Source organism: Myxocyprinus asiaticus, chromosome 14 (genome assembly GCF_019703515.2).
Source record: "Myxocyprinus asiaticus isolate MX2 ecotype Aquarium Trade chromosome 14, UBuf_Myxa_2, whole genome shotgun sequence".
In the NCBI taxonomy this organism is placed as follows: Eukaryota; Metazoa; Chordata; class Actinopteri; order Cypriniformes; family Catostomidae; genus Myxocyprinus; species Myxocyprinus asiaticus.
The window spans coordinates 44,970,933-44,987,072 of record NC_059357.1 but is presented as its reverse complement, the minus strand read 5'-3'; the positions used below and the strand labels follow the sequence as shown (position 1 = coordinate 44,987,072).

At 45.0% G+C, this 16,140-nt stretch overlaps 1 protein-coding gene across 8 annotated transcripts in view; it reads left to right on the top strand.

Annotated features, from left to right (window-relative positions):
- The window catches only part of LOC127452149 (transmembrane channel-like protein 6), an 85,605-nt gene that overhangs the window by 51,634 nt on the left and 17,831 nt on the right, over positions 1–16,140 (top strand). For 7 of the 8 annotated variants that reach the window (XM_051717407.1, XM_051717406.1, XM_051717405.1 and 4 more), the window contains 6 exons: positions 4,719–4,809; positions 6,921–7,018; positions 7,094–7,189; positions 7,295–7,370; positions 7,477–7,610; positions 8,062–8,229. In XM_051717407.1, the coding sequence (XP_051573367.1) occupies positions 4,719–4,809; positions 6,921–7,018; positions 7,094–7,189; positions 7,295–7,370; positions 7,477–7,610; positions 8,062–8,229 (663 nt within the window). The remainder of the gene's footprint in view (positions 1–4,718; positions 4,810–6,920; positions 7,019–7,093; positions 7,190–7,294; positions 7,371–7,476; positions 7,611–8,061; positions 8,230–16,140) is intronic. The other variant, XM_051717409.1, reaches the window with a different exon arrangement.

Sequence of the window (16,140 nt, the reverse complement as noted above, 5' to 3'; positions counted from 1 at the left end):
TACATATGACAGATATCGTCCCTGGCGCTTAAACACTTTGTTGCTTTCAGATGAAGCATTTGTTAAACTTAAATCGTCTAAGATAAAAACATTTCTTGAACATAACCAAACCCCGGGAATGCCTTTTTCAGTTATATAGGAAGCAATGAAAGCATATTTGAGAGGAGAAATAATATCTTACAGTTCCCACATTAGAAAAGCACAAACTGCCAGACTTGAGAAATTAGAAAATGCTATACTAAAAATAGATGCAACCCTGACCCAGAAATCATCGCCTAATTTATATAAACAACGATTATCACTTCAAACAGAATATAATCTTTTAAGTACTAAACACATTGAAAATCTGATGAACAAAACATGCTATAAAACATATGAACATGGTGAGAAGGCTGGGAGAGTTTTGGCTCATCAACTGAGACAAAAGACGGCGGATCACACTATATCCCAAATAAATGATAAATTAGGCCTTAGGTATACAGAACACTCACAGATCAATCATTGTTTTTATGAGTTCTATTCAGAATTCTATACTTCTGAATCCCATAAGGATAAGAAGCTGTTTTCTTCATTTTTTGATAAGATTACCATTCCTCCAATTGACAGCGAGACAGCAGTTGAACTCAAAACTCCCTTTTCGGTTGAAGAAATTAACGCCTCAGTAATATTAATGCAAAATGGAAAATCGCCTGGCCCAGATGGGTTTCCGAGCGAGTTTTATAAAAAATTTAAGAATGAATTATCTCCACTTTTATTAAATGTATTTGAGGAATCTTTTTCTTCTGGTACCCTACCTCCAACTATGCGACAAGCAGTCATATCACTCATTCTCAAGAAAAAAAAAGATCCCCTTGACTGTGGCTCTTATCGCCCCATCTCTCTTCTTAATGTGGACAGTAAAGTCCTGGCTAAAATGTTGGCTCGTAGGTTAGAAACTGTTCTGCCTTCTATAATATCCAGTGATCAAACTGGATTTATCAAAAATCGACAATTGTTTTTTAATATACGTCGGCTCTTAAATATTCTTTATGATCCCACTCCATCTGATGTCCCTGAGGTAATACTATCACTCGATGCTGAGAAAGCTTTTGACCAGGTGGAGTGGGACTATCTGTTTTATGTTTTGAAGAAATTCGAGTTTGGTTCAAAATGTACTCAATGGATTAAAGTTCTTTATACATCCCCTGTACGTACAAATAATAACTTATCTCCCTTTTTCTCTCTACAGCGTGGCATGAGACAGGGTTGTCCTTTATCACCCCTTTTATTTGCGTTAGTAATTGAACCACTAGCTGTGGCTTTACGTGAGCAGATTGCTATTAGGGGAATTCACAGAAGAGGTATCGAACATAAAGTTTCTTTCTACGCAGATGATATGCTTGTATACTTATCAGGGCCATGCTAATCTTCTCTGTATCAATCCAGTTTTTTTGTATATGTGCTTGCTAAGGCATGGCCCCTGCTTTTAGGGTGACACACACACACACACAGCTCCGTGTGTCTTTCTCTCTCTCTCTCTTCTCTCTCTCTCTCTCTCTCTCTCTCTCTCTCTGAAGTCCCCGGCTCCTCCATTATCCCTCTCCCGCTGATTGGGCAACTCAGCGCCGAGCATGCATCCTCATGTCCTTGCCACGTCCTCCTCCTCGTCACATGCATCACGCAACTTTCAATATTTATAAGTGACATTTAATAATAATAACATATGGGAAAAAAGCTAAAAGCTCAGAGTGGCTCATAATAAGCAGACTTGGCAACAACTTTGATTATCTTTCTTATATCAACCTATATCTATTCTCTTACAATAACAATTTTATTTCCAGATCTGTTAATAGAAGTTTAGCATAATATATTACTATTATTTGATGAAAATTTCAAAAAGTAGTGAAGCAACTAGTGTGATGTAATCAACATACAGGAAGCCATTGCGTTGGCAAAAAACAATGATGCCACAGATATGACCCCTTTTGACCCTCATGACTGTTTGTCAAGGTCAATAATTCTCTAAAAATATAAACAAATTTTTATATTTTCAGTTTATCCCAGAGAAAATATATATAAAGCCAATGTATGTAACTTTTTCGGTGTTACTATACTTTCTCTATCCCAACTTAATATGCAGAGACAACTATAAGTAAGCCATTCATTGGTTAACTTCCTCAAAAACTTTAAAGTCTGTCTTTGTGGTGCTATAAACATTGAAGTTTGTTTTGAGCGACCCATCTAGCCTGACACAACAACATTGGCTTGACCAATGGCTCAAGTTTGTGGTAGGATTTTCTGTTTGCTCGACCAGTGGCAGACAGAGAATGTATACGGAGCGCTCTTTGAAAACAAACCTTGCTTTGAAATCGTGTACTGTCAGAGTATGTACTGTATTTGATCAAGGATGCACTTCTCGATCAGTAAAACAGTATGTTCTTTTAGGTATGCATGTATGAGTAGTACTGTATGAATAGATTCTGGACACACCTCATCCGGGTATGTGGGTACTGACCCGTGACCTGAATATATGAGGTAATAACAACAATCAATCTACAAAATAATCTACTCTAGTTTTGTTAAACAAGCACCATTTAAGCACAAGGAACAACTTTCTTGATATATATAACAAAGGCTATCCTGTCTGGTCCGAACCGAAAGAAGATCTACAGTGGCACAAGTCACAGAAAACTTTAATGATGGTTAGAGGAATGAGTCACAACACAAAGTGCATCGCACCCTGCTGCGTATGGGGCTGCGTAGCCGCAGACCGGTTAGAGTGCCCATGATGACCCCTGTCCACTGTTGAAAGCACCTACAATGGGCTTTGGAGCTGGACCTTGAAGCAGTGGAAGAAGGTCGCCTGGTCCGATGAGTCCCATTTTCTTCTAGATCACGTGGACGGCTGTGTACGTGTGCACCGTTTACCTGAGGAAGTGATGGCACCAGGATGCACTGTGGGAAGACGACAAGCAGGTGGAGGGAGTGTTATGCTCTGGGCAATGTTCTACTGTTAAACCCTGGGTCCACCCATTCATGTGGACATCAATTTGACACATGCCACCTACCTAAACATCGTTGCAGACCAGGTACACCCCTTCATGGCAATGGTATTCCCTGATGGCAGTGGCCTCTTTCAGCAGGATAATGCGACCTGCCACACTGCACACATTGTTCAGGAATGGTTTGAGGAACATGATAAAGAGTTCATGGTGTTGCCCTGGCCTCCAAATTCCCCAGTTCTCAATCCGGTTTGAGCATCTGTGGGTCCGATCCACGGCAGCTCCACCTCACAACTTACAGGACTTGAAGGATTTGCTGCTAATATCTTAGTGCCAGATACCACAGGACACCTTCAGGGGTCTTGTAAAGTCCATGCCTCTGCAGGTCGGTGCTGTTTTGGTGGTATGTGGAGGACCAACAGCATATTAGGCAGGTGGTCATAATGTTTTGGCTTATCTATGTATATCACTTGCAGTTGAAAATAGCCACGCGACTCGTGATTCATTGCCGTTCCTTTAACTTTTTCGCACGTGAGTTTCTCCTGTACTGATGGACCCCCCCCCCAGCATGGGTTCTTTAATGCGTGCTGTAATAAAAAAATAATAAATATTTACCTTGCACTGAAGGACAGATTATATCACAGCAGGTGCACTGAAGGTCAGTTTATATATTATCAAACATATAATGTGGTTTTTAGATGTTTATAATGATTGAATATGATAGATAAGATGCGATCGTTAATGCTCTTGCCGGCTATGCGTGCCGTCATATTGTTAACATGCAATGCAACATGGGATTCTGAGTTCATGATAGAAGCATAGAAGATTCTAAAATACTAGCACTTCCACTTTCCCAACACTGGAAGTGGTTCGAATGAGTGATGGACGGAATGCGAGAAAGCTCGGGTGGACTGACTAGTTTGTATATTCTTTGTTTGACGTTAGAAAACATAGCCACATCGCTGCATCCAATCAGTGCGCTCCGATGGTAATGGCTTTAAACGTTTATTTAGTGATTGTTTGAATGTTTGTAACATATAAAAATAAAGATATTGTGATGTTGAAAAGACTATCTGAGCAGCTGGTTCATTATGACAACTGCTTTAGTCACTCATTTGCTTGTAAACAGCAGCATGAATGCAGATTACACTGGTTTGATCGTACACCTCTGAGCCCAGCCTAGTGTAATCACACTGGTTTGATTTCAAGTGCGAAAGGGTAAAATCCAGCATTTGAACGTGACGTCTCCTCGGCTCCAGAGGGATTATGGGATCGTAAAGTGTCCAGTCAATCCAGACTTCAGAATCCCGCCGGAAACAGTAGGTCGTCTGGGTATTTCTCGCTTACTGTTTTATGAATATTGAGGATTCAGACATACTGTTTTTGGCATACTATATAGTATGGATATTCGGATGCAGCGAAAGTTTATTTCTTCAGTACCGTTCGGTGAAAAAAACCCTTGTTGCTGGGTCACTCACGGTTAAGTTTAGGGAAAGTGTTAGGTTAGGGGCTCCCTATATCTTTAATGTCTATTGTCCTACTTCTCTCATGTGATTTAATTAATTTTCTTAATGTGAGTAATTCTGTAATACTTATCAAATTGTCTAATACTAATGTACATTTACTAGTAAAACTTGGCACAATTCATAATCGTGAGTTCCTGATAAGTTTGTTAACATATAAATAGACCGTTATCAAATGAATCAAATATCATTTTTGTTTCTTCCTTTTTCACAGGAACTTGTTGTTGAAGGGTTGTATTTTTAGTGTGTTGTGTTACCACTGGCTGGGGAAGATTGCTGCCAAGCCGGAAGCACAAAATATACAGGTGACCAGAAAACATGAAACCTTAAGTGATCTTTCTGAATCTAGTTACGCAATGTTGTTACAGGTGTTGCAAATGACAATCATGGCAATCGATCAAGCTGTCAATCCCAACCATTAGGATGCATGTGGATAATAACTTTGTACTTTTTATTTTTAGATGTACAGTTGAAGTCAGAAGTTTATGTACACTTAGGTTGAAGTAATTAAAACTCATTTTTTAACCACTCCACAGATTTCATATTAGCAAACTATAGTTTTGGCAAGTCGTTTAGGACATCTAATTTGTGCATGACATGAGTAATTTTCCCAACAATTGTTTACAGACAGATTGTTTCACTTTTAATTGACTATATCACAATTCCAGTGGGTCAAAAGTTGACATACACTAAGGGTACGTTTACATGACAACGATGTACAGTACTAAAAACGGAAACGTTTTTCCTTTGCGTTTTTGAAAAGTTTTGCGTACAGACGACAACGTTGTCAAAACGATCCCCGTTCACACGGATCCGTAAAAACGACTAAGAATGCTGTATTATGCATGCCAGGCCAGTAGCTGGCGATGTCACTTTGTAAAGAAACACTACTCACCTGCACACATAAGCATTCTTCCACAGAGTGGTGAATACAAACAATGAAGATGGCGAAAGCATCGAGCAATTTTGTCTGGACAGACGATGATGTTGCTTTATTACTACAAGTCTTGAGCAGCACAAACACAGTCCTGTAGTCTGCCATTGTAGTTTTGAATGTCTCGCTTTTTGTATGTTTACACGGAGACGATAACGGCATAGTTTTCAAAAACTTGCACTCTGAAACCCGTTTTTAAAAGTTTGCATTTTCAGGCCCCAAAACGCCATTGTTGTGTAAATGAACAGCCAAAACGCATAAAAGGTTTTCAGTTTTTAGTTGAAAATGTTGTCGTGTAAACGGCCCCTAAGTTAACTGTTCTTTTAAGCAGCTTCTTTATGGAAAATTCCATAAAATTATGTCAAGCCTTTAGGCAATTAGCCAGTTAGCTTCTGATAGGCTAATTGGCTAACTGGAGTCAATTGGAGGTGTACCTGTGGATATATTTTAAGGCTTACCTTAATCAGCCAAGACCAAGAAAACTGTGGACCTCCACAAGTCTGGTTCATCCTTGGGAGCAATTTCCAAATGCCTGAAGGTACCATGTTCATCTGTACAAACAATAGTATGGAAGTATAAACACCATGGGACCACGCAGCCATCATACCACTCAGGAAGGAAACGCATTCTATCTCCTAGAGATGAACGTAGTTTGGTGGGGAAAGTGCAGATCAATCCCAGAACAACAGCAAAGGACCTTGTGAAGATGCTGGAGGAAACAGGTGGACAAGTATCTATATCCACAGTAAAATGAGTCCTATATTGACATAAGCTGAAAGGCTGCTCAGCAAGGAAGAAGCCAATGCTCCAAAACTGCCATAAAAAAGCCAGACTACAATTAGCAAGTGCACATGGGGACAAAGATCTTACTTTTTGGAGAAATGTCCTCTGGTCTGATGAAACAAAAATTTAACTGTTTGGCCATAATGACCATCGTTATGTTTGGAGGAAAAAGGTGAGGCTTGCAAGCCGAAGAACACCATCCCAAACGTGAAGCATGGGGGTGGTAGGATCATGTTGTGGGGGTGCTTTGCTGCAGGAGGGACTGGTGCACTTCACAAAATAGATGACATCATGAGGAAGGAAAATTATGTGGACATATTGAAGCAACATCTCAAGACATCAGCCAGGAAGTTAAAGCTCGGTTGCAAATGGGTCTTCCAAATGGACAATGACCCCAAGCATACCTCCAAAGTTGTGGCAAAATGGCTTAAGGACAACAAAGGTATTGGAGTGGCCATCACAAAGCCCTGACCTCAGTCCGATAGAAAATTTGTGGGCAGAACTGAAAAAGCATGTGCGAGCAAGGAGGCTTACAAACCTGACGCAGTTACACCAGTTCTGTCTGAAGGAATGGGCCAAAATTCCAAAAACTTATTGTGAGAAGCTTGTGGAAGGCTGAGTTTAAATGTATTTTAGATGATTATTATATGACAAGGGTTTGTTTACAATATAAATGTTTTCAATTGTGTTTCCTTGCAGTGCTGGGAGACATTTGTTGGTCAAGAGATTTATCGTCTGGTTTTGATGGATCTCATATTTGCAGTGCTTTACATCATCTTTGGAGAGTTTCTGTGGGGGTGAGTTCATGTGATTCTGTATTGTGACAGTGACTGATGTTCACCTGGGTTTGTTGATGCTTTCTGTCCCCTCAGGCAATGTACTCAAAACATATCATTGAGAAGAAGGAAACTAGTGTTTGACATTGCACGAAATGTGCTGGAGCTAATCTATGGTCAAACGCTTGTGTGGTAATGTCATCTCCCTCTGCCAGTCATGAAGAAACATATCATCCCCACTTGAGCTGTTGTTCAGTTTGTTTCTCTCAAACAGTCTTTTCTTTGTTCTCTTTGTAGGATTGGTGTGCTGTTTGCCCCGCTGCTGCCTGCAGTACAAACTGGGAAACTGTTTCTCCTGTTCTACATGAAAAAGGTGAAGGGATAGTTCACCCAAAAAATTCTGACAAATGCATAAATGTAAATGTAAAATGTAATATCCACTGTTCACTGAGGGCCTATTTCTCTCACCCCCTTAATAGACAAGTTTGATGATGAACTTCCAAGCACCCAGGAAGCACTGGAGAGCCACACAGATGAGCACCCTCTTCATCACCCTCCTGTTCTTCCCCTCCTTCACTGGAGCCCTTGCATGTGTCGTATATACAATGTGGAGGTATGATAAGACATTTATAATCACTCTCTGCAAGACACTGCCTATGGAGGACTAAATCTGCCAAAATCAAAATCAAATAAAAACATATTCCACTGTACACTGCTCTAATCGGGACTCTATAGCTTTGCTTGAATGTAAAAGCCACACCCCCTCATTATCATATAAGGACAAAGAAATACCTAAATAAATAAATGAAAAAATAAATACAGACATGAATATATGTAAATACATTTAAATAAAAATGGATTACACTAATAAGTAGTTTAATACAAAAGTAAATAAATATGAACTATTGTTTAATTAGAATGACATCCTATAAATAAATGACATTCAAGTCCTGGTAATGCACGCTGCATGCGAGTCCAGCACACAAAACAAATTATTTCCATAATAGTTGATGTTACAATGTGAGTGTGATTTGTTAATTGGTTTATTTGATCTGTTCTCTTAGGATCAAGCCGTCGTCAGGATGTGGGCCATTCAGGAACCTCCACAACATGCTTCTATCAGGCAAGCAGTGCCTGTACGACTCGAACCCCAGTATGGCCTGGCTGAGCTGGGCGTACACCTGCCTGGTGGACAACCCTTTATTCCTTTTCATTATCGCAGGCCTGTTGCTGTGAGTATTTTTTACTCATGGGTTTGGTGGGTCAGTATAGATAGGTTTTATGTGACTTGGTAACACACTAGAATAAGGTTCTAAATGTCAACACTTGATAACTGAGAGTCTGTCTGCTCATTTATAACACCACCACCAAGGTAAAGTATCTCCTCTTGTTCTTTGAAAACAGTGTTATGTACAAAGGAGTCCAAAAGCATAGGTTTGTGTAAAAACACTATTGTTTTTTAGTTTGAGGTGTAGTGAAGCGATTGCCGACATCACGCTGTCTATGTGATTTCCCTGACAACCAAAGCCATTCATGCACACACAATGTCAGGTGGCTTTAAAAAGTAGACTATACCAGCCATATATGGTTGCCAGATATTCATCTTCGCAAAACAGCAAGTGAAAGCTAATTCTGACAGGCAATTTATGTGTTGGACCCGGAAAACGTGTCTCGAAACCGAACTTGTCTTAAAACTGATTTCAATCTAAAATAGTAAGTGAAAGCTCAGACTATATCCAAAAATAAATTCTCTAGCAATCGATAACCTAACAATTGAGTTCTGGGAACACAAACATTTAGACATGAGTCTGTAACTGGACATGTACCATTGGAACCCACGATAAGAAAACAGTGTTTGTCCACGTAAGCAAACTTAAATCCAATGTAAGTCCAATTAAAATATCAAATCTTTTGGAGATATGTGCCTTTCATTAGACTGCGATGATATACAACTTTTAAGGATTAAACAGTTAAAATGTCTCATGGGTTGGTTTGTATTGCAGTTTTAGGGTCACGGTGTCTGTATAGATAGGGTTCCGATGATGTCACGACAAGCACCGCTGCCACATTATCTGGAGACACAGATCAAAACAGTTCTCTGCTAGTGCGGTGGGAGAAAGAGTATTACTAAATACCACATAGTTAGGTACAGTATTTCAAGTTTGGTATAAACTATTACGTTTATGTACCATATGACATAGTATGTTTTTATTTTTAAATGGTAACCAGTTGTATAGTGCTATAATCTGGCCAACGGGTGAAAAAACGCAAAGGAGTGCACATCAGAGAATTTTGTAGAAAAATATGGAATACATAGTTAGTGTAATGGTAGCCAGCTGGTACGTGATAATTGTGCAGTGTGTAAACCTCACTCTCCTGGCCTTAAGGGATACACTAGTGACTGAGGCTAGAAGCTATGGCTTTTATAGCCTCCTTGTTAACGCATCCGACTCCCCTGGTGGGGATCAGCGGTTCAAATCCCACTCGGGGCAGGTCGAGTAGGACCGGAGGCATTAGCAAGGATAAATAGGAAAAAAAACTTTCAGTTAAGTGTATTCCGATCACTTATTTTAAAATAAATCTAGGAAATTTAAGGATATATATATCCCATTGTTACTGGAGTAATACAGACAAATGATTCTCCCATATGTTAGTGTTGTTCTGTTGCCATCCTGGCCCTTTAGTCAAATATTTTTATCTCTTGTACACCTGTGTAAATGCAATAAATTTAATCTTGAGGTTACAACACTAGCATTCTGTGCCTTGTTTACATAAAGCAGTCAGGACTCAAAACCATTAGCATCCGCATGCAAGCTTGCTTTCATATCTTGTGAGTAGGCTCTTATTTGCTGAATACTTCAAAATTAATAAGTGTTTGACTGTCTCAAATATTACATTTATTTTCAAGTAGACAATGTTACTTTCAAGGTAATACAAAACATGGCTGGGTCATGTTTCTAAAGTCTGTAGTAAACATTCTCAGTCACTGTAAATAAAGCAGGTATCAGCAAAGACAGAGTTATGAGATTATGAATAAAGGGAATAAAGAGACCCTTTTGAATTTATGAATGTGATAGGCTTTTTTATATATTCCTTGATCACGGTTAATGAAGTGAGCTAAAATCGTACAGTAGAGTTAAATCTATAAAAAATAAAAAAAAATACTAAAAATAAGTGATATTTCAATTCTAATATTCGACCATTACTTTGAGCTCAATGACTTCAGATAAACAAATACATAGTCCAGACCCAGTAACATCTTTTTATGTCTTTGTCTGAACAGTAGCATTTGCATATATAAAGTTTACCCATACCTTTAAGAAGAAATATTTAGTTTATTAATTTAGTATCATTTAGCATGTGCTACCATGTGTTGTTGGTGGCAATAATGCGGTCGTCTTTTCGATTGTTCTTTCCCACTGGAAAAAGTTTAATGTCCAGCACCCATCCACAGACGAAATAATATATGATTTTGAATATCTTCTCTGACTCGTTTAAGCACTAAGAGTGTGCATGAAGTTTTGAGGATATCACAGCATATGGGTAATATCAGAACCAGAAGCATTTTTTTCTTATAAGTTGGAAGGATCCAATCCACCAGTTAAATTTATCTTCAAATTTATCTTCTCTTAACAGCTTTGTGAAAAATAATCCAATGTTTCTATATAAACTTAAATGTTTTTTTTACGGTCACAATGTTTCAAATTTCTTTATATATCTTGTTGGAAACTCAGTGCTTTGTTTACTGGTATCTCCATCTAAAATAGCGGAGGGGGTGTCTTTGAAGACGTAATCAAATACTATCTATGGTTCCCTATCTGTCACTCACACTACGTTGTGTCGATATAGTGACACTAGGGGTCATTCTTGGGAGACCGAAACACCTCTGGTCTTTGAAAAAAGGTCAATGAAAATTGCATACCACTCCCCCGAACATACGGGTATAAAAGGAGCTGGTATGCAGCCACTCATTCAGATTTTCTCTTCGGAGCCGAAGGGTCGATGCTCACTGAGCTAAATTCTAATGGCTGTTCATTCACCTCTGCTGGATCACTGGTGCACTGCAGAGAACGCCCCTGGGCGCTTCGGCAGAAATAAAAGAGTATATTCTAAAAGAGTATATTTCTCTAAATGAGCGGCACACATGGAACGTCTTTTTAAAGATGCCCTTCCGTTTGTTTGTTATTCCTCGTTGCGTTCGTTTTCTCTCACCTTCTGATGGTCACGATCGCTGTCTTTCGTGTCTGGGCGCTACCCACGCGGAGACAGCATTCGTGGATGGATCACGTATTCATTGCGAGAACATAACCATGGCATAACATAATCCGACTCAGTCCTTCTACCTACGGGTATGAGGCCAGCACGGCTAGCACTGGAGGCGATTTGGGGACCCCAATGGGACCACCTCCACCGGGTATCCCCCCACGGACCTTCCATTCCCCAGCACGCTCGTTTGCCCTGATCGGGCTTCCGGATGAGTCCGCCGGCTCATCTCACGGCAAGTTTGACCTCTTGTTCGGAGCCCACGAAGGTGATGAGCTCTCGAGCGCAGCATCGGAGAGCGGGCTCGTCCAGTCGGACGCAGAAGCCTCAGCTGGGCTCCCCCCCTCGGGTACGGTCGCCCAGTCACAGGCTGACGCGGAGATGATGGACATACTTTCCCGGGCAGCCGCGAGCGTCGGGCTAGAGTGGAACCCTCCGCTCTCCCCTGAATCTTCGCGGCTCGATGATTGGTTCCTGGGCTCACGGTGCCGCTCACGGCAGCCGACAGCCACGCCCCGCCCCAGTTCCTTTCTTCCCGGAAGTGCACGAGGAGCTGTCAAGGTCATGGGAGGCTGCTCGGTTTTACTGCTCGGTCCCGATCTTTCAGTTCCCCCACCCTTACTACCCTCGATGGTGGGGTGGCCAAGGGCTATTTGGTGATCCCCCCAGTGGATAAGGCGCTAGTGGTGCACCTATGCCCGCAGAGCGCCGCCACCTGGCACAGGCGCCCAAAGCTCCCGTCCAAGGCCTGTTGGTTTATGTTGTCCCTGATGGCCAAGGCCTACGGTGCTGCTGGACAAGCCGCCTCCGCCCTGCATGCCATGGCTCTCCTACAAGTCCACCAAGCCAAGGCACTAAAGGAACTGCACGAGGGTAGTTCCGCCCCAGGATTGATGCAGGAGCTGCACTCGGCGACCAACCTCGCCCTCCGGGTGATGAAGGTCATGGCACAGTCTCTCGGGTGGGCGATGTCCACCTTGGTGGTCCAGGAGCTCCACCTTTGGCTCAACCTGGTCGAGATGGGAGAGGCCAACAAGGCACGGTTCCTTGGCGCCCCCATTTCCCAGGTTGGCCTGTTCGGTGACACCATCAAGGACTTTGCCCAGCAGTTCTCGGCGGTGAAGCAGCAGACGGAAGCTATCCGGTACATCCTGCCCCGGTGTGGCTCAAGATCCTGCACCCCATCTGCTCGACGCCAAGGCCGTCCTCCTGCGGTGACTGTACCGGTCTCCGCCGCAGCCTGCCCCCACGGCCTGGCCCCGGCGTGGAGCCCACCAAAGGAAGCAGATGCCACCCGTCTCACGGCTGGCTGCCAAGAACCCGAGAAAGGCTTTGAAGCGCCCCTGAGACGGGCGACCCAGAGACGAGGAAACCCGCTGCTCTGGAGCTGGAAAGCAGACCATTCCATCCCCCGATGGAGGGCCGGGAGGAGAATCATTTGTTACTTTTTCATTGAATTTTGCCGCATTCCCAAGTGGCTGCGGTACCCAAGAGTTCAGCAAAAGAGTGGTTTCCTTGTTCCCTGGGTCACATACCCGGTGCGCACAGCCGTCATCACGACCACCGTCCACCATTCCATTTTGGCAGGTTTGGCGCTCCAGCGGCGGTCTCCCCGCCCCTGCATGCCCAGCTGTGGCACAAATCTGCCCCCGATGTGACGGTCTCCACGGTCACGTGGACAGGCCTCTTCCTCCCCCGTCCCAGGCTGTTCTGGGGGTGGTCACAAGGAGCCAGGTAAGTGCATCGATGTCCCTGAACTCAGCACGGCCACGACATGAGGTCGCACCTCAGGCTCCTCCCCGCCGCGAGGCCCCACCCGCCGGTACGTCCAACGAGATTGTCCCCTTGGTCCCCCTCGCCCGGAGCTTGGACGCGTGGCTTGCGCTTTCCAACCCGTCACGATGGCTGGTCCGGACAGTCCGACTCGGCTATGCGATTCAGTTCGCCAGGCGTCCGCCCAGGTCCAGCGGCGTCAACTTCACCTCAGTGAAGGGCGAGAACACCGCTACCTTGAGCGCGTAAATCGCTACCCTCCTATGGAAGGGTGCGATAGAGCCTGTTCCTCCGGCCGAGATGAAGAAGGGGTTTTTCAGCCCCTACTTCATTGTACCGAAGAAAGGCGGTGGGTTGCGGCCAATCTTGGACCTGCGAGTACTGAACCGGGCTTTACACAGACTCCCGTTCCAAATGCTGATACAAAAACTTATTCTAGCGAATGTCCGGCATCAAGATTGGTTCGCGGCGGTAGACCCGAAGGACACGTACTTCCACGTCTCGATTCTACCTCGACACAGACCCTTCCTGTGGTTTGCATCCGAGGGTCAGGCGTATCAGTACAAGGTCCTCCCTTTCGGCCTGTCCTTGTCCCCTCGCATCTTCATGAAGGTCGCAGAGGCAGCCCTTGCACCACGAGGGGGGCATTCGCATCCTCAGCTATCTCGGCGACTGGCTAATCCTAGCTCACTCTCGGGATGTGTTGTGTGCGCACAGGGACCTTGTGCTTTCGCACCTCAGCTGACAAGGGCTTCGGGTCAACTGGGAAAAGAACAAGCTCCTCCCGGTTCAGAGCATCTCTCTTCTCGGCTTGGAGTTGGACTCAGTCTCGATGACGGCGCACTTCAAAAACGAATGCGCACAGTCAGTGCTGACCTGTTTGAAGGCGTGCAGACAGAAGACAGCGGTTCTAATGAAACTGTTTCAGAGGCTCCTGGGGCATATGGCATCCTCAGCAGTGGCCACTCTGCTCGGGTTGATGCATATGAGACCGCTTCAGCACTGGCTTCAGACTCGAGTTCCGAGATGGGCATGGCACTGTGGGACACATCGCGTGGCCATCATGCCAGTCTGTCACCGCCTCTTCAGCCCTTGGACCGACCTCACATTTCTATGGGCAGGAGTTCCCCTAGATCAGGTCTCCAGGCATGCCGTGGTTACGACAGATGCCTCCAAAATGGGCTGGGGCGCTATATGCAATGGGCACACAGCCGCCGGCTCCTGGATGGGCCCGCGGCTGCGTTGGCACATCAGATGCCTTGTTGTTGGCAATTCTGCTCGCCCTGCAGAGGTTTTGGCCATTGATCCAGGTCAAGCATGTGTTAGTTCGGACAGACAACACAGCAACGGTGGCATACATCAACCATCAAGGAGTTTACGCTCCCGTTGTATGTCACAACTCGCCCGCCGTCTCCTCCTCTGGAGTCAGCACCTCAAGTTGCTGCGAGCCACTCACATCCCAGGTGACCTCAACACTGCAGCGGATGCACTGTCATGACAGGTTACCCTCAGGGGAGATTGGAGACTCCACCCTCAGTTGGTCCAGCTGATTTGGAGTTGATTCGGGCAGACACAGGTAGACCTGTTCACTTCCCAAGAATCCTCCCACTGCCCGCTCTGGTACACCCTGACCGAGGCACCTCTCTGTATAGACGTGCTGGCTCACAGCTGGCCCCCTGGACTACACAAATATGCGTTTCCCCCAGTAAGCCTACTTGCACAGACCCTGTGCAAGGTCAGGGAGGATGAGGAGCAGGTCGTCCTGGTAGCACCTTACTGGCCAACCCAGACATGGTTCTCGGACCTCACGCTCCTCGCGACAGCCCCCCCCCCGGTGAATTCCCCTGAGGAAGGACCTTCTTTCTCAGGGGCAGGGCACCATCTGGCACCCGTGACTAGACCTCTGGAATCTCCATGTCTGGCCTCTGGACAGGACATGGAAGACTTAAGTGGCCTACCACCCGCGGTGGTAGACACAATCACTCAGGCTAGAGTCCCCTCTACAAGGCGCCTGTATGCCTTGAAGTGGCGTCTGTTCACTAAGTGGTGTTCTTCCCGACGCGAAGACCCCCAGAGATGCGCAGTCGGATCGGTGCTTTCCTTCCTGCAGGAGAGGTTGGAAGGGCGGCTGTTCCCCTCCACCTTGAAGGTGTATGTAGCCGCTATAGCGACACACCACGACACAGTGGATGGTAAGTCCTTAGGGAAGCACGACCTGATCATCAGGTTCCTGAGAGGCACCAGGAGGTTGAATCCCTTCAGACCGCGACTCATTCCCTCATGGGACCTCTCTGTAGTTCTTCAGGGTCTACAGGGAGCCCCCTTTGTGCCTCTGCAGTCAACTGAGCTTAAGGCACTCTCTTTGAAGACTGACCTCCTGACTACGCTCACTTCCATCAAGAGGGTAGGAGACCTGCAAGTGTTCTCTGTCAGCGAAACGTGCCTGGAGTTCGGTCCGGGCTACTCTCACGTGATGCTGAGACCCCGACCGGGCTATGTGCCCAAGCTTCCCACGACCCCTTTTAGGGATCAGGTGGTGAACCTGCAAGTGCTGGGTTAGCCTGTCTCTATCTTTTGGGCAGTCGACTTGTTCCTGAAGGGCCGTTCGACACTCATAACAGCGTTGGGGGAGGTTACGTGTTGGCCTGGTGCGCTGGCTATGAGGCAAACAGTGGTCTGCCCGTCACGCACCGCCGTTCACGTAACACAGTTCAGCTAGTTGTGGCGTTTCATATAGGGACCCCTAGTGTCACTACATCGACACAATGTCGAGTGAGTGACAGATAGGGAACGTCCTGGTTACTTTCGCAACCTCCGTTTCCTTGATGGAGGGAATGTAATGTTGTGTTCCACCTGCCACAGCGCTGGACTACCCGTTGAAATGGCCGAGACCTTGTCTCGGCTCCTCAGCACAAAACCTGAATGAGTGGTTGCATACCAGCTCCTTTATACCCGTATGTTTGGGGGAGTGGTAAGCAAATACCCCTGGCCAATTTTCATTGGCCTTTTTTCAAAGAACAGAGGTGTTTCGGGCTCCCAAGAGTGACCCCTAGTGTCACTACATCGACACAACGTCTAGTTCCCTCCATCAGGGAACGGAGGTTACG